Here is a 19,644-nt window from a genome sequence, read left to right on the forward strand (position 1 = left end):
ACACATATACACACTGATGTACTGCCAAGTCACGTGTGTTATTTCATCCATTTATCTAGTATCTCTTCTTGTAGTAAGAGTCACTTCTCAGAGAACTGGGAGACTGAATGTCTCCTTGGGAGTCTAATAATCACATTACGCAACATTTTTATTTTTGCCAACATTATATTTGTCTGTTCTGTTTGGACGAAATACAGAGCGTAATGCTTCATTGTGTTTCTAGTATATAAACACAGATTTTCTTTCTCTCTCTACCAGAATGTGATTAAAATTTAAATTTTCAGGTAGGGGTGGCACGGTGGCTTGGGGGGTTGTAACTGTTGCCTCAGAGCAAGAAGGTCATGGGGTTGCATCCCACTTGGTCCTTTCTATGTGGAGTGTTGCTTGTTCTCACTGTGTTTGGGTGGGTTCCCTCCGGGTGCTTCGGCTTCCTCACAAAGACGTAGGTGCAGTGAATTGGTGACTCTAAATTGACCATAGGTGTGTGCTCGTCTGTCTATATGTGGACTCGCGTCCTGTCCAGGATGAACTCCGCTTCATGCCTTATAACTGCTGGGATAGGGTCCAGCCCCCTGTGACCCTTGATTGGCGTAAGCCAGTACAGAAAATGAATGACTAGATATAGAATTTTAAAGATAATTTTGTCTGTTTGGTTAAACAAAGCCCTGTGAGCTGCGACAGACTGATGTCCTGTTCAGGGTGTACCCTGCCTCGGTTGAAGAAGAGTGAGTGATTTAAAAAAAAGCAGGATACTAAAGAAAATAAGACCTTTTCAGATTAATAAGTACTTTTACAGCCCAGAGCAGGATTCCTTGAAGACAACATACAAAAAGGATAATCATTAGTGAAGAAGGATGACTGCATTTCGGCAACACTTTTCCATCTTGCGAGTGCTTAAAGCATTTTATAATCCTCACATTTACTTCCCCAGCTAAGACCAGTAGCCATGTTTATAGCTGTGATAATGCAGATTATCTTTTGTAATGTAGAATCATATCCTTTATCGACTGACAAAGTTGGATCCAGAACTTATCCAGATTACAGATTTTGTGGCCATTTAAATTTAGCATTGAAAACCCAATTTAATGTATATTTTATGTTATACGAGGTTTGTTAGAAAAGTATCGGACCTTTTTATTTTTAAAAAAAAACCTGATGGATTTGAATCACGTGTGCTTGCATGAGCCAACCTTGAACCTTCGTGCGCATGCTTGAACTTTTTCACGCCTGTCGGTTGCGTCATTTCCTGGTAAGCAGCCTTTGTGTGGGACGTGTGCTGTGCGCTCGGCGGATTTTCATTTCAAGGAAAAAGACGGAACGACTGGAGCAGAGCCGCATCAAATTTTGCCAGAAACTGGGCGATAGCCAGGTGGAAACCATTCGGATGATTCAGAAGGCCTTTCGGTGACGATGCTTTGGGCATCACACACATTAAGGAGCGGTACAACCGGTTTAAAGACATCTGCACAACGGTGGAGAGCGAGCCACGCTCTGGTCGGCCATCAACATGCTGAAATAACCAGCTCATTTCTAAAGTGAACGCTGTGGTGATGCGGGACCGTCGTGTGACTATCCGAGAAAGTGCGGAAGAGGTGGACATCAGCACTTTTTCGGCACATTCCACTGTGACAGAAGATTTGGCCATGCAAAGAGTGGCGGTGAAATTCATGCTGCTGCTGACGGCGGCCCAAAAGCGCCTCTGTGTTGAAGTCTCACAGGACATGCTGTGACATGCCCACCTCTTCCACAATTTCTCGGATAGTCACACGACTGAAAAGTCACCAAAAGCCGCCTGAATGATCCGAATGGTTTCCACCTGGCTGTCGTCCAGTTTCTGGCTAAATTTGATGAGGCGCTGTTCCAGTCGTTCCGTCTTTTTCCTTGAAATGAAAATCCGCCGAGTGCACAGCACATGTCCTCACACAAAGGCTGCTTACCAGAAAATGATGCAATCGGCATGCGTGAAAAAGTTCACACATGCGCACGAAGGTTCAAGGTTTGCTCATGCAAGCACACGTGATTCAAATCCATCAGGTTTTTGCAAAAAATAAAAAGGTCTGATACTTTTCTAACAGACCTCGTATCTTAATCAAACCAATCACTCTCATATTTGAAAATGAGGTGCAGACTGGCACTCACTATCAACTGACAAAATCTGAATTGGATCTGATGCAGATTGTGGATTTTATGAACATTTGAATTTAACATTGGGAAGTCCATGTGGTGTGCATTTTGTATTATATCTCAATCAATAGTGCCTCAATCACTCTCATTTGTGACAGTGAGGTGCAAACGAGCACTCTCAGTGAATAGACTAGGTTTGTTCCACTTCTGATCTGTATTGCGGATTTAGCAGATATTTGATTTTAACATTGAAAAGCCCTTGATCTATATTTTGTGTTATATTGTAGCTTATGAAAAACCACTTTGACCTTGAAAAGTTTTTTCCAAGGTAAAAATTTGTGGAATTGGAAACTAGTGTTGGCGGAAGTTTGTGCTCTCCAAGCGCAGTACTCTAATTTTTAATAAATTTGTAAAAACAAACAAACAAAAAAACAAGTTTTTTTTCATGTTGTCATTATGGGGTGTTGTCAATTTACTCAATTTTTGAATAAGGCTGTACCATAACAAAATGTGGAAAAAGTGAAGCGCTGTGAATATGCACTGTATATTCTGGTTCAACATGCTCCCCCCCCCCCAACCTCCTCTTTAATAGGCTGTTTTTGTTGGGTTTTTTTGACAGGTGTGACATACTTTGGAACACACTTTCAAAAGGTGGTAGTGGACTGGTTGACTGTCTGGGTGATTGTCATCCAGGATGCATGGTGGTTCAGGACCGTGGTGGATGCAGTGACATGCAGCCTCAATGCATGCTCCCAGACCTCACCTGACTTGTACCTTTTTTTTTTCTTCATAATTTTTTTTCCTCCTGCACAGTTCTGCATTTTAAAGAAAAATTCTATTTGAATGTATTTTAAAAATATTTTCATCAATGAAAAGCAGTTTTCTTTTTTCTGACATTGCTGGTTAATCCATACGGAATCTCAAACTGAACATAACATAATTTGATGGACATCCTGAGTGGAATTTCCACCGTTAACGATCGAGGTGAAATGCCTGGCTGTGCTATCACTTCACACCATCAGCAGCACCCTAATGACCTGCATGATGGCCTGTCAACATTGACTTTTTTCCTCTGATAAGACCCAAACTGCTGTAAAGCAGAAGACGAGCACGCCATGAGAGCGTTGTAAACTATGAAACGCATGCTTACAGCCAACAGATTCACCATGCATGACTTAATTATCTACTCACTCCAGCGGAGGCCGGTGTAATGGCGGCCTGAAGTCGTGATCACAGGAAGGTTAATGTGATTGTCAGCTGAAGGCTGTAAAAGGCTGATAGTCATCGCTCACTTTCAGAAAGGTAAAAACAGAATGCTGGAAATGACCAGAATTATGGACTGACTTGATGGACAAGAAGCAACAAGATAAGTGCACACAGGCTGGTGCATGTGTGTGCTTGGGATGGGCCGGTGTCACTGTGGGGGAGGTGGAGAGACAGCGGGATGCTATATATTGAAAGGAGATGCAAGAGTTGGACCGAAGCAGTCTGCTGCAAAAGACGAGAGAGAGAAACGAAACCAAGAGAGAAGTTAAAGACAGCAGACCTGCATCATGCGTGCCCTGGTGGTTGTGCCTCTGCTCTTGTGTGCAGTAGTGTGCGTGAAAGAGGCAGCGACAGAGGTGAAGGCGGTGAAGCTGTGCGGCAGAGAGTTTCTGAGGGCCGTGGTCTACACCTGCGGAGGCTCCCGCTGGAAAAAGTTCCTCAGCGAGCCGGATGCGGAGGGTGAGATGACTCCTTATCGCACATTAGCAGAGCAGGAGGCGCAGTGATGAAACTAGGAGGTTGTTCTTCATTACAGCTGTACAAGAGAGGGATGACGACAAAAAAACAAAACAAAAAACTGATTTTTCCATTTCTGTCTGTGCATGTTTAACCTTAAATACATGTTTTTAGGAGGATGCAAATACAGTTTTCACAATAAATAAATAAAAATTCAGTTAAAGCTAAAATGGTTTCTCCAGCAAGTGAAATTCATTTAGGAAATGGAGACTTTCTACAAAATGTAACCCTGTTTTTTTCTCAGAGCGTTAAAAAAAACACAAATCAAAAGCTCATTCACTTTCTGAATCTGTTTATTCTAGTTAAGGGTTATTGGGGGGGGGGGGGGGCTTGAGACTATGTTAGCAGTCAAGTGGGGTACATCTGCTAGTCTGTCAACAGCTTTTTTTTATTTATTTTTATTTCTATTTGATGCCCTTTTAAAATAAAAGCACAGCAAGGCAGCCAAGCAGATAGTACACTTGTTTCCAGAAGAGAATGTTCCTGGTTCAAGACCCCCCCACTCACTCATCATGTAATGTGGAGTTGCATCAGAAAGGGCAGCACAACATTAGTGAAATGCTGCTCTTGACTTAAAAAAAAAAAAAAAAAAAATCTGAGTCCATGTTCACGGTGAACATGCTGCCTTATGCACCATTGTTACAGTATATAAATAACCAGGAATCGTGAATGTGCAGGTTCAGAGGGAAAGCAAGAGTACTTATTTTATTGAAATCAATGTATAGCAATATGTGGTGTTCTACAGGCCTCAAAAAACAGATAAGATTGAAAAATCTGTACTATGCATGAAGTTTATTGCAAGATTTAACACCCAAAATGTCTTTGGTCAAAGATTTTGGTGACCTACATGTGCGTGGACAAGCATCCTGTAGTGGCTTCTATAGCATCATCAGGCTTCAGAACGGTGCAAGCTGGAAACAGCAAGCGTGGGAGACAGACTCGTTCCACAGCTGCTGTTCAAGCTGCAGCTCTGTCAGCTCCACGGTGAAACATTCTCCGACTCCACAGTTCAAATGTATGGAACTCGGGAGAGGTCACTTAAAGTGAGACTTTTTTCTGGCCGTGATAATTTGTGAGCATGTTTTCCTTTACTTGAGCCCTTGAATTAATCAAACCTGAACACATTATAGGCATTACAGTTATACACATTATAGTTCATATTGGTAAATTATGATAACCATAGGCAGTTATTTAAAGCCTTTTTAGCTTTCACCATTAGGTGGTGACGGTTTATAACGGGCTTCTACTCTTTGTAGCAGGGTCACCTCAGTTAGTAGAGCGACTTCTCAAATATACTATAATGTGCTCTTGTTTACATGTGTCAAGACAATATTGAGTGCACGTTTTACAAGTTGTGGCCACGTTTAAGTAGATCGTGCACACAATGTTTTATAATGGTGTTCACTAAATTGTGCTCTCATTATACTAAATTGTGCCCTCGTTTTCCTCAGTCTTGCGCTCATTTTAGAAATTGTGCCCTCACTTTACTAAATTGTGTGTTCAATTTACAGTGTTTAAAATGAGAGCACAATTTAGTAAAATTAGCGCACACTATAGTAAAAGGAGAACACAATATACTAAATTGTGCACATAATATATTAAAACGAGCACAATTTGGTAAAACGAGCACATGATTTAGTAAAACAAGAGCACAGTATAGTAAATTGTGCACAAAATATAGTAAAAGGAGAGCACAATTTGGTAAAACAAGTACACGATTTAGTAAAATGAATGCACGCTATATAGTAAAACAAGAACCCAATATAGTAAATTGTGCACACAATATAGTAAAACAAGAGCACGATTTAGTGACATGAGACCACAGTTAGGTAAAACAAACACAGTTTAGTAAAATGAGGGCACAATATAGTAAATTGGGCACAAAATATTGTATAACGAGAGTACAATTTAGTAAAACGAGAGCACAATTTTGTAAAATGAGCAAACAATTTTGTAAAACGAGCACACAATCACTGGCGGATCTAAGGATCTGGCGGTTTAGGGGGTTTAACCCCCCCCCCACCCCTGAGCTGTGCCCCTTTTGGTTTTATATCCCAGTAAACATCCAGGGTTCTCCCCAGACAATGGAACAACGGCATAGCACCATTTACTGTTACCACAGCGCCGTTATACTGTGCCCTGCTCTCAGGTATTTTTTTAAATCCAGTCAGGCTGTTTATGCTGCCTGCTTGCCGCTCCCCTGCCAGCAGCCGAGCCGAGCAGAGCACAGCGTCCCTCAGTGAAAGAACAAAACTCTGATGAAGGCCTTCATGGTTCCATAGTTTGCTCAAATAAAGCCTGGTTCACACGACAGGATTTTTAAAATTATCCTTAGGTTTCCAAAACCTGAGAGACCACACACATGAAGATAAAAAAAATCATAGCTCTAATGGGTTTGGTCGTACAGTGTGTGGTGTTCAGCCACATGGTAAGGACAACAACACCACACACGAACAGATTTAACATGCGAACATTCCCAGCTCAGACAGGAAATCTCGCAAAATCTCTCGAGATTAAACATGACTTCAGAGTAAACAAACAGAGATACTTTGTGGACTATTTAAAACAGAGGGAAAAAAACGATACAAAAAGAAAGAAAATGTGTTCTTTAAAGGAGTGGAGACAGCGCGACCACCGGACTTTCCGGTAAGTCAGAACAGCTGTTTTGATTTTATCTTCCGCTCCGTGTGTCCGTCACCTCGCTTTCTGATTGGCTGCATGTCACATTCAGCAGGCTGCGTGCTCCTTTGTTGTCCATGGACACAACACACGCTGCAATATCAGGGCCAAAAAAATCCAACATGTTGAATATCCCCGATTTGTGATGTGTGAGCGCTCCTGACACCCTTCCGAGCAGATCAGAGCGCTCTGAACACACCACACACGGCAGGAACATCTGATAAGATTATCTTTTGCGTCATCACGATTGTCGGGGCATCCTTAAGATTGTCGGAAGGGGCAGATCGGGTCCAATATCGGCCTAATTATCCTGCGTGTGAACCCGATCTAAGCCGCAAAGATAGTGTGAGACTCAGTGATGAGTCTCTGGTTCATTCAGAGACTCCTCCTCTCTCTCTCTGAGGGAGAGAGAGAAACAGTAAAGTGTGAAAAACTGATTCAGAAAGTTTTTCATCCAGGGTTTTATCTTTAAAAGAGCAGATTTACTTCTTCCATTTACTTCTTACAGAAGTTTTTTTTTTTTCGTTATGCACCAGTGATACCAGATCAAATTACTTGTATGTGAGAACTTACTTGGCAATAAATTTGATTCAGTCCAGGTTTAGATTAGTAAGGTTAGACCTTAATTGTGTAAAGCACCATGAGGCAACTTTGTTGTGATTTGGCACTGTATAAATAAAAATACAATGAAAATGTAAACTGAAGCCAACATTGATCTCCATGCAATGATAATAAAGCGTGCGCACATTGTCTCCACATGCAAAGCATTTTGGCATGACACTTTCAGGGCTCCATATCATTAAAAACACAAAGCAAAAGTTGAAGAAAAAAAACTGTTCCAATCACCCCAATGTAAAGATATCCAAATAAAGTCCACAGCAAAAAGAAGGCCTCATGCACACATCAGCGTGGAAACATCCACTCGTCCAGTAGTGGCCCATTAAATACTCCATTCCCTCCTGAAAATAGCGTCTTTTGCGTTTCCAATAGGAGACATACATCTGTGTGTCCAGGCAAGTTGAGGCATGTCCTAGAGCAGACTACTGATGCTGCATTCACAGTACTGTCGGAAATTACACAGCTTTTTTGTTGTTTCAAATTCAGCAGTTGCTTGTGGCAAAATAATTAATTGTATCCACACAAAAGATTAATTCTGGCTCATATAAGGTGCTTGAGCCCAGTGAAGCTGACTCCCCCCACCCAGATAAAAAAAAAAAAAATCCAAGCAAACAGGCTGAATTTGTAATTTCTGAGTTCTGTCATTTCCGACGGGATATGAACGCACCAGCGGCAGCACCCGCTTCTGCACAGTATGAAAACATTCAGCTGGTTGAACGAAGTCAAACTAAACTCTAACGTTACAATGTTACATTGTTAGTGTGGAACCTGACCATTATGCAGAGTGTAAAACAATATTGTGACATTTGATGTCAGATACTGAAATAATTTTTTTGTGTATTATTCCTCTTAACTTGTTCATAAAATTATAACAATTACCTGTTTCAAATGTCCAAAATACATGCTTGAATTGCCTCAGATTGCAGGAAAATGCACCTTCAATTTTGAAATTTTCCAGGGGGGCATGTCCTCGCACCCCCTAGTCAACCACCCCCTTATAAGAAAGCTGGATCCGCCCATGACAATGTAACAAAATGAGTGCACAATGTTGTAAAGCGAGCACACATTCTCTCAACATGCAAAACATTTTGCGATGACACTTCTAGGACTCTGTACAAACGATACCCCCCATTTTTGTTTCTTCAAATTTTATGAAACTAACTCACAATGGCTGCCACCAACCTCCTGTGAGCCAATCAGGTTGTTGAAAATTGCATGCACTGTGCAACATGTTGTGTTGCTGCGGCATCAACAGCCAGGTTGCTGAGCAGCAGCAGCAGCAGCAGCTCAAAGCCTGCAGTAGGCATGCAGGCAGACATGCCCTGGCACTGCTGTCATGGCCTAATACAGCACAGAAAGCTACACATCACATTTAAAGGGCACAGCGATCTGTTTGCTGAGTGCATGCACATACACGCACATGTAAACCCAGTTAGTCTGTCAGCCGCACTGATTACAAAGAGTGATTTGACATAGTGGAAGGCAAATAGCACTGAGGTAAGCTGTACAGTCATTAGGGTTTCCGTATTTAGCGGCACCGTGGACCTCAGTTACACGACTGGCAATAAAAAACACAAAAGGCTTGATCAATCAGAAAATATGTTTTCCTGATTGGAAATGAGTAAAGACCCCTTCACACATAACACGATTGAAGCCGACTGGCGCATGAAGGAGAAATAGTATGCCAATCGTGAAAAATCGGAGCCGCCTCAAACACCTCATACAGCTGTTGCCACAATCGTTCACGCACACCAGCTGCCAAAAGACTGCGAGTGCCCATTCGACCCCCATTTCGGCAGGTGTCGGCCAAATTCCAGGTGCCACACACAAACAGGTACTTGAACTCCTTCACTTGGGGCAAGACCGTATTCCCTACCTGTAGTAGGCAATTCATTGGTTTCCTGCTGAGAACCATGGCCTCAGATTTAGAGGTGCTGATCCTCAATCCCAGCCGCTTCACACTCAGCTGCGAACCGATCCAGTGATTGTTGGAGGTCACAGGCCAATGAAGCCAATAGGACCACATCATCTGCAAAAAAGCAGTGATGAGACCTTGAGCCCACCAAACTGGAAACCCTCCTCTCCCCAACTACGCCTCAATATCTTGTCCATGATTTAAAAGTCCTTCTTTTTAATTCAAAAGCTGATTAGCAGACGAATTGATTGATGGGGCCATAGGCCGTGTTTAGCCGTGGCGACACCCACGGTTTGTCATCATAAAATATGAGTATAATAACAGTTGGCATGGTGCAGCACACAGCTGTCAAAAACAGCATTTTCTTTAAAGTTTAACGCAACAGTTTGCATGTATTGAAAACGTTTTTATTATTATTTTTTAATTATTATCATGATAAGAGAATGTGGAGTTTTTCTTTTAATTGATATCATGTATGCTGAATATATATTGTGCTAACTTTACATTTAAGTGTGATCACTTAATGCTTATGGTTTTTCATGTGAAAGGACAAAAGACAACTCTACCGCAGGGAATAAGATAAGTCCACTCTCCCCCAGTGGAGGAAAAATATGTTTGTTTTGACCGATCTTGGGTTAGATAAGTCCGGCAGCTGTGTTGGAGACATGGGAGGGTTATGACTAGCAAAACTGTTGGTAGGTAACTCCCCCATGTGACTCAGTGATGGAACTCCTGCAGTAATAAAGACTTCAAATTGAAGTAAGATGTCTGTCTTCCTGTTCCTCTGCTGCAGTCAGGACAGTTATTTTTCTGACAGCGTGTTTGTGTTAAAACAATGACAATGGTGTCAAATATTTCTGCAGTTTGACTTTACATACTAAAGCTGATGAATAAAATGTATTTTATCTGTAAATTAACAATGTGTATATAGAATGGATTTATATTTTACCTTAAAATGCACATTCACACCAAACCTTATGGGATGAAGCAATGTGTACATTATTTTAATACATTTTTTAAGCCTAGTCCTTGTTGAGGTTCTTCACCATTTGGATCTCTGTAGGGGTTGAGGTTTTGCTTGGTAAATAGATTTCCCTCTATATATATTGGTTCCTTAAATTCAGTATTTATGGCAGTTTAGATACTCATAGTTGCTTTATTTTGACTGTGTGCTATTGCAGGTCCACCCACAGCGGAGCAGAGCAGCATGGAGAATGTGAGAAGCAGCAGCACCAGTTTGGCCTCCGAGCTCTCCAGGAGAGACATCAACAACATTCTAACAAACGTGTGCTGTCAGGTGGGCTGCAGGAAGAGCGACCTCACCTTCCTCTGCTGAGACCACAACGCCAGCTTCTTCCCATCTTTCCTCCACACACCTTGAATCTAAAATGTTGATATTTGAAAACAATCCGATCAGTGCATTTACTGTAAAAGCTGCCCTTTTTCTATTTTCCTTTGATTTTTTTGGAATTTTTGAGTATCTTATATTGTGAATATGAGGATGACATGAGCATCTGTGAAAATGTTTGAACCTGATTTGGAAGATGTGTTTGTAATTGTACTATAAATGAATCCATGCATCCAGTGGGGTTATTTCCGACTTTGGTTTGGTGTTCTGATGATGTGGAGCTGCACTGTTAGACCTTCCACCTTTGCTTTGATGTTTTTACAGGAAACCTGAGCTGTATCATTTCACTACATTTGTCAAATAAATGTTGCACTGGGATTACATTCTGTGAACACAGAATGCTTTAAAAAGCACAGCAACACACATTTAAAGGGGTCCTATTGTACAAAATTAATGATTTCTTTTACAGTCAAATACAGTTCTGGTTTCATACTTATCATCTTCAAAGTCCCACAGTTGTGTCTTCGGATGCAGAAGGTGCACTGCACTGCTGTAACAGAAATTTAGACTTGAAACAGCTCAATTTGGTGTTCTGTGACATATGGATCACTCTGTGAGACACGTCCACTCATCAATGTGCTCTATGGAGATGTTGTCCACTGAAAGAAGCCACTTCTGCTGTCTTCTGTAACACTAAAAATACTAAAGAAATAATTAAATAAAATTAAAAATGTGCTCATCAGAGTGTATATAACTTATACTCTGGTCACATGGCACATGGTGATAGCTGGATGAAGGATAAAAAGAAGTCAAAGATTGTCCTTGACAGCTTTCCCATCAGCAAATAGCCTGCGAATCAAGCGACATCATATAGAATGAAATGAACGAAACAAAACCAAAACTAACAAAAGAAAAATGAAGTGAACGTCAACGTCAATGCTTTAAACAAAATCAAAATGAAACTTCACAATCACGTGACCGAAAGTGGGTATAAAACCAAACTGTCCACCAGTGTGTCAGATGAAGGCTATACTCCCAAAGATCCACACACGCAGGCAAACCCAGCCACAAACAGTTGAAGCGTGCGCAAATAGTATAGTTAAAGTAGTTGATAAAACATTATTAACGCAAAATTTTTCATCCCAAAAATGAACAATACCTTAGCGATACAAGGATGTTTTGTTCAGCTCGTCAAAGCTTTAGTTACTGAGTCCTGCTGATATCATTGCCTTTGTTCAATACGTCAGACTTGGGAGGTTGGACGAAAGTCAAACGGAATGCTAACATTACCAAAGCCAAGCAAATGAAAAAAAAAAAAACATCAAGAACTAAAGCAAAATGAAATACGGACGAATTGAGGTTGTCTGCGGCATTTGTTCAAATTCAAGAGTTTAAAAATTCTGATGAAGTACCAGCTGCAGGAACGAAGCTGAACAAAGTTTAAACGATGCCTCCGAAAGTCAATGAAACTCCAGATTTCTTGTATCATCTGGGCTTCGTTGTCCTTTGTTAGTGCCGTGTGACCGGGGCTTTAAGCCAAACCTAATTCACAGTATCTTGCAAAATTCTAAATTTTTCATTAATTACCTGGCTCAGCACATTCATCTAGATCTGCCACAAAATTGATGCCTTGTTTAACAAAGGCAAAGCTGAACAATTCTGGAATTCTGCTTTGACATTATCAAGACTATTCCATGCTCATAGACATATTTCTTACAAGACATCAACTTTAACAAACGTTGACTTCATTCTGACATATACATTCTGTATAGAGTGTAATAGACTGAAACACTGTAGTAATTGCGCTAACAGCCAGAAACACATCAGTGATCACCTTTGTCTCATTAATAAATTGATTTGCTGTCAGCACTGACGGAAAAACTGATTTGGATTAAGTTAAATTATTACTGCGACAAGTGGTCCCATTCAAAACAGTGATAAATCAGCTGATTGATGGTGTGAATTAACTCTATTAGTGTTGAACAGTTTAAGGTCCTCAGAGTTGATTTGACACTATGGTGAAAGGAACCAGATGCGCTTTAACACAAATTTACTGTGTAGTACAGGTTTTTACACGATAAACCAACATATTCTCATGACACGTTTTTTATGAAAATATTGACTAAACATATGTGTACAGTTTTTTCTGGTTTTAGGTTCAATAAACTGATCTGGATTCAGCTATTCAGTGTAAATAGGTGATCTTTGTTGAGGTTTTCCATATCATAAACTGATCATCCATTTTATTTATTTATTTTTTATATTACATGTTTTACATTTGATGAAGTCATCTTATATCCAGCTGAGAAGCACTGGAGAAAACACATCATACATACAAAACTATAAGCTAATTCCAGTGCATCTGGAAAGTATTCACAGCACTTCAATTTCCCCACATTTTGTTAATGTTACAGACTGGTTCCAAAATGGAGTAAATTAATTTTTTCCCTCAAAATTTTACTCACAACACTCTGTAATGACATTAAAAAAAGTTTTTTTTGTTTGTTTTTTTATATAAATTTTCTTTAAAAAAAAAAAAAAAAAGCCACCTGTACGTAAGTATTCACACCCTTTGCTCAATAATTTGTTGATGTACCTTTGGCAGCAATTACAGCCTCAAGTCTTCTTGAACATGATGCCACAAGCTTGGTGCACCTATCTTTGGGCAGTTTAGTCCATTCCTCTTTGCAGCACCTCTCAAGCTCTCAGGCTGGATGGGGAGCGTCTGCACAACCATTTTCAGATCTCTCCAGAGATGTTCAATCGCTTTCAGGTCTGGGCTCTGGCTGGGCCACTCAAGGACATTCAGAGAGTTGTCCTGAAGACACTCTTTTGATATCTTGGCGGTGTGCTCAGGGTCATTGTCCTGCTGAAAGATGAACTGTCGTCCCAATCTGAGGTCAAGAGCGCTCTGGAGCAGGTTTTCATCCAGGATGTCTCTGTACATTGCTGCATTCATCTTTCCCTCAATCCTGACAAGTGTCCCAGTTCCTGCTGCTGAAAAACATCCCCACAGCATGATGCTGCCACCACCATGCTTCACTGTAGGAATGGTGCCTGGTTTCCTCCAAACATGACACCTTGGCATTCACACCAAAGAGTCCAGTCTTTGTGTCATCACACCAGAGAATTTTGTTTTTTTCTAAGGCCCTTCTCCTCCAGTCAGTCTGTTTAGATGGGCAGCCAGCTCTATAAAGAATCCTGGTGGATTTGAATTTCTTCCATTTGTGGATGATGGAGGCCACTGTGTTCATTGGGAGCTTCAAAGCAGCAGAAATGTTTCTGTACCCTTCCCCAGATTTGTGCCTTGAGACGATCCTGTCTTGAAGGTCTACAGACAATTTCTTTGACTTCATGCTTGGTTTGTGCTCTGACATGCACTGTCAACTGTGGGACCTTATATGTAGACAGGTGTGTGTCTTTCCAAATCATGTCCAAACAACTGAATTTACCCCAGGTGGACTCCAATTAAGCTGCAGAAACATTAAGGATGATCTGGGGAAACAGGATGCACATAAGTTCAATTTTTAGCTTCATGGCAAATGTTGTGAATATATGTACATGTGATTTGTTAGGGGTTTTATTTTTAATAAGTTGGGAAAAAAAACTTTTTGACACTGACATTATGGGGTACTGTGTATATAATTCTGAGGGAAAAAAATGAATTTCATCCAGGTTATATTCAGAGACTGAAATGAAAAGCTATCTCCTCCCACATATCCTGGATTCCAGAGAACTGTTAGAGCACAAATAAAGCTGCCTCAAAAAGAGACAGCTGCTGTTACGACTAGTAGTGTTACTTGCAAAAACAAAGATGTAAAAAGTTCAAAGGAAAAAGAAGAGAACTGCAAACTTTGAACACACTCGCTGATGAAGAGGCACAAAAGTGTCTCTCCTTATCTACTACTACTAAAGTGCTCAATAGCTTATGTCACTCCCATTATATCAAAAGTATGTGTGCCAGGTTTGCCTCAATTCTGAACGTGACAACACACACACACACACACACACACACACACACACACACACACACACACACACACACACACACACACACACACACACACACACACACACACACACACACACACACACACACACAGTTAATATAGAGATGAAGAAAAAGGCATGCAGACAGGTCTATCCCTTTATAACCTTTATTCATTTTGGAAAGAAGCAAACTAAATTTTTCAGTTCATCTTAGCATTGCTATGCACTGTACAAACAGTTTGCACGTGTTTGAGGTTAACGGTACAGAACCCAAAGCATTCGGACTTACAGCACACACAAACACACTCCCAGCTCTTCTCAGTGTTATTACAGGTAACTGAAGCTCAGTACAACTAGTCACTTCAGTGCCACCTGTCATCATAAATACCTCACTTCTTCAGTGCACCAAAAATGTAACATATGGGGAAAAATTCCAGTTTGGTTCCATTGTAAGATATTAAAATATTTGACAAACCCATTGAGTATTGAACCGTCATAGCTAAACAAATCAAATAAAATGATGTGTAATTCAAAAACTGATGCACAGAATGCAGGTAATGCTGTAGCGACTGTTATGCTGACCGCTTTCATATTCACCTAAAATGAATGACTTCTGTCAGGAACAGCCAGAGCATCAAGAAGCTGAAGTCAACTGGATGAATAACTGACATAACTGAAAGAAAATGTAACAAGGTCGTGTTATGGGAAGCTAAATGCATCAATCATCATCGCTTTGGATTTAAAAACATGACATTTATCCTCATTATAATACAATATAGAGTAACTTAAATTTATTGGGAAAATGTTCATTTTCTCATGAGCAAAATATCAGATTTGAACTTGCATAGGCCTCTTAAAGTTCAGATGATCTTTGACAATGGCAGTGAGTGTTTTTAGCTTGCCACATGCCATTACATCATATAGCCGGTTAGTCTGTGACATTGTTAGAAAGCACTGGTTAAATTTATTTTTGTGTTGAGTTAAAAGATTAACATCAGAAGTACTAAAATGGAGTCTGGATTGAAAATGTCAAACATATTTTATGCTTTTTTTGTGGAAATTGTGATGTTTTAGTTAGCACACCAAATACAAATGCGGTTTGTGAAACTTAACAGTGAATCTCAACTTTATATCACAAAATCCATTTTCATAAAGCTGTACCCTTGTACAAATCAATATAGTTTGTGGTATGTTTCAAAATAAGACTAAATAGAACAAATATTTTTCTTTCAAGTGACTCACTTATAAGCTAGCTCACTAGCTGAGTTGCTACAATGACTCATGAAAACACTGAGCTGGGTGAGCTAGCATGAAGCCAGCTTGAAAACAGACTTGAACTTACCAGTTTTATCTGATAATTTGTATTGGATGGCTAATGGCAGGCTGGTAGTTTTTATACAAATATATCTTTTGGAAGATAATTATGATGATTAGAGGTGCTGTGGAAACACCAGTGTACTTCCATGTTTTCGGTTTTGCCCATTGTACATGACGAAAATCAAAATACCAGTTGCAAATGTGACTGCAGCATAACAGTTCACATCCAAATCGATCTTCAGACATGTCATTAACAGCTCTGGAAGGTCCGTTATTGGTTGTATTAGCAAAGTCATAAAACCAACATACAGACGGGTGTCGAATTAAAGGAGAATCCAAAATAAAGTGTATTGGTAAGGTGGAATAGCTTCAGTGTGTCGTGTCATATAATTTTAATTGAGGGAAGGAACACCATTCTTCCAAAATATAATCTCTTGACTTGGTGCTTTTGTAATAGTGGTGGGATTTTCCACATTCATGAATTGTCAAACGAAAAGACAAACCACCACAAACTGTAGTTCATGAGGGTCCTTTGTTGTTTGGTTTGAAAAGTGCCCTGCCCACCATGTAATCATGACACCACTAAAACACTACCGTGATGCCATTACTTCAGCGCAGCAGTATCACAAGAGACTGGCATGACCTCATCAAGAGCTGACAAAATGTCAACAAGAGTTACAATCAATACAAAACATCACAAATATGTGACTCTGCTAGTATGATATGGCACTTGTAGAGGCGTCAACAAGGTGTCGGCAAGGCATTACCACAATGCAGCCTCTACTTCATGCACTACTACTTGTGCATCATGGGGGAAATCGCACCAAACTCTCCTACAAATAAATTGCTCATATTTTTATCATTATGAAATATGGGCAACAATTATGAAAGATGAATACTGCTGCAGCTCAAGAGGAATAATGTCTGCTGTCACATGATCTTGACCACATCTTGGTGGATTCTGGGCAGTGACTGGTGGTCTTAGTGTTGCATATATTGCATAGGCACGAATACTCATGACTCAGCAAAATGCTGCCAGTAAACCGCCAAGACGCAACACAGCACAAGTCATGATGGTGAAATATTTTTTGAACATTTCAAAAAAATGTCGCAATGCCTGGTGGTCCAAGATGACACATAATGGTGCAAGATGTCAACAAAACTCACCAAGTCTAAGACTGCCCCACAGTTTGGTGTGTATTGTGTTAAACACAGTGAATGTGGAAATCCCTTCGTGACACAATAGGTGTCACCCAATAGGTGTCCAAATAGGCAACTGTGAAGACATACAGTAAGTAAGATTCATACGGGCCTTGAAACCCATCGGTGGTGGTACTTATCACCAGATTCTGGAGAAGATGAGAGTCTACACCTCCCCCGGATGAGATTTCACTCAGATACAGGTTACCTCTCCAGCCAAGGATGGTACCAATTGACAACTGGGTGGACTGAGACTATGCAGATGAAGTGTCTTGTCCACCAAGTCTACATATTGGCAGCCCAACTCTCTATCCCACTCAGCATTCACACCATTTTCATACTCAAACATTCAGTAGCCTCTGTTGTGTTTCTCAAAACATTTGTTTCAGGTTTTCCTTTAATGTTTTTCCCGTCTATACCATTGAGGCCTATGTTACAGTACAACACAAAGAACATAAGCTACACCACACGCACGCCTTTATTCTTCACGTCAGGTGGCGAGAGTATTCAGGAAGGTTAACATAAGCACAGTGTTTTTCACATTTAACAATATAACACTTTTTTCCTTTTTATCATTTTAAAAATATTCCGCTTATTTTCTTCAACAGAGACCTGTCCAGGGTTTACAAATAAAATACAACTTAACCTCTCTCCAGAGCCTCACTCACGTCATCTCACAGAGACCATTAACAATATATGCAAAATAAAGCCACGGATTTGAGCACTGGTTGGATGACTGTAGGTCAGGGCGAAATAACTGAGGGTCCCACTGCCAACTGACATGCTGAGGCAATGGAAATACCGCAGAAAACGGTCAGTAGCTGATGTGGGATTACCAATAACAGTATGACGGATCAATAGGAGATTTTGAAATTCCTGTTTTATCCCAATGACACTTGGAAAAAAACAAAATTTGGCGCATTTTAAAGAAATCCTGTTCCAGTGTTGCTAGTGTGTTCACCAAACATTACTAACATGATCAGTGGCTTGACTTTATTCAGCGTGTCGACCTACAGAAAACAGCATCCAGGAAGGTGTTCTTGTTATTTAAATAACCCCACCCCCACCCATATATAGCTCAAATCATCTGTTGCACTTAAGTTTACAAAAATTATATCTAAAAAAAAAAAATGCCTTATACTGTACACAGGCTACTCAACTACACATAGCAAAAAAAAAAGAAAAAAAATCTAATATTTATACTGTTAAGGGTTCCAAGTTGTGATACCATTCAAATTCTATTCATATACAGAATCACATTTTATACAACAAATCATCAATAAATAAAAATAGAATGTTGTCCTGTACTCTGGAGTCTAACACTGCTGTTTTGGAACAACAGAAAGTCTATCTGACAATACAAGGAAAACACCAAACGCCCTTTAAGATATATATTAATCATTTAAAATGTCACTTTGTACAATTTGTTCATTTTTCTGATTTTGCAACCTGATTGATCATTGCAGCTGCCTAACTGCTAGAATCCCCCCCCCATATCAGTTTTTTTTTTTTAGAGAAATAAAGCAACAGTTTGATTAATCAGTGCATAAAAAAATATGAAAGCAACCCAGTCATGTGACCCTGTAGTACCAGTGCGACGCATGAAATCCTTTATGCTTTTATCTCATTGGTAAATTGAAGATTTAATTGTGATTGCACACAAACATGAATATGAAAAATTATTTTTCATGGAACTATGTGACAACATGTTGAACTCCTTTTACATGCTGGTAAAAGTCACACAAGTGGATGCGATCAGGAGGAGACAGCCCTGAGTCACCTATGACTAGTCAATGAGAGCCCAAACTGCAACGCCCCCTGTTAGCAGCTAAAAAAAGCGTCATCCTCCCAATAAAATTGATTTTTCAAAAAGTAATACTGGGAAAATTAATAACAAAAATAGCATGATTACGAACATTAACAGCCCATTTCTTTGCACATTTGCGATGAGCAGCAGCCAACGAGCACAAGAATTTCTGCAATGAAGGAAAAGCAGATAGCTTTTTTTTCCCTTCAGTGTTTGACCTGCTACGTCACCCAAAGTTGCCACCCAAAGTAGTCTTCAGTGTTGTACTGTCTTGATTTTGATGTCAATTTACTCCCAAAATACAAACACATTTCCCTTCATGCCACCATAAATTATGTTCATTGGTTCCGTTCCATCAATGGAACAATTTTACTAATCTGTTATTCATCGGCATCTAAGTTGTACAAGATGCGAGTGCACTTGCTTCCCAAATAGAAGGTCCCTGATTTAAAAGACAACTTTTATGAGTGAAATTCACTTGGGGGGGGGGGGTCTTCAAAAAAATCAAGGCAGACATTTCTGGTCATTTTCAGAAAAAAAAAAGGTTGAATCAAATAGAAACTTGGGGTGTCTCAGAAATTTCAACCTAAATTTGGCTCTTTAACCCCAGTGGTTAGTGAGATCTGAGTAGTTTTAAATGTAGTAGTAGGTTTTAGATGTTACCATAGTAGTACCTCGCAAATACTTTGACCACAAAGTTAAAACTATACAACCAGCAGTTCCTGAGATATGAAATAATGTCCACAAAAGCACAAATGGAGGGACAGACAGACAAACAGACTACATAAAAAAGACAGGTATGTGAGTCATGGAATCTGAAAGCAAGACAGGACTGCTTGATATGATTCGATTCCCTCCTGCATG

At 40.0% G+C, this 19,644-nt stretch overlaps 1 protein-coding gene and 1 long non-coding RNA gene across 2 annotated transcripts; both read left to right on the forward strand.

Moving 5' to 3' along the window:
- The first annotated feature begins 3,564 nt into the window (after nt 1–3,564).
- insl5a (insulin-like 5a) lies at nt 3,565–10,847 on the forward strand. Its single transcript, XM_034180813.1, has 2 exons — nt 3,565–3,849; nt 10,300–10,847. Exons 1-2 carry the CDS (start codon nt 3,678–3,680, stop codon nt 10,452–10,454), a joined length of 327 nt encoding a protein of 108 aa, XP_034036704.1. The 5' UTR covers nt 3,565–3,677; the 3' UTR covers nt 10,455–10,847.
- Nucleotides 10,848–19,318: 8,471 nt separating this feature from the next.
- LOC117518455 lies at nt 19,319–19,571 on the forward strand. The gene is made up of 2 exons (XR_004562990.1): nt 19,319–19,389; nt 19,427–19,571. It is a non-coding gene; the product is annotated as an uncharacterized LOC117518455 (long non-coding RNA).
- The last annotated feature ends 73 nt before the right edge of the window (nt 19,572–19,644 follow it).

This window comes from Thalassophryne amazonica, chromosome 10, assembly GCF_902500255.1.
Source record: "Thalassophryne amazonica chromosome 10, fThaAma1.1, whole genome shotgun sequence".
NCBI classification, from domain to species: domain Eukaryota; kingdom Metazoa; phylum Chordata; class Actinopteri; order Batrachoidiformes; family Batrachoididae; genus Thalassophryne; species Thalassophryne amazonica.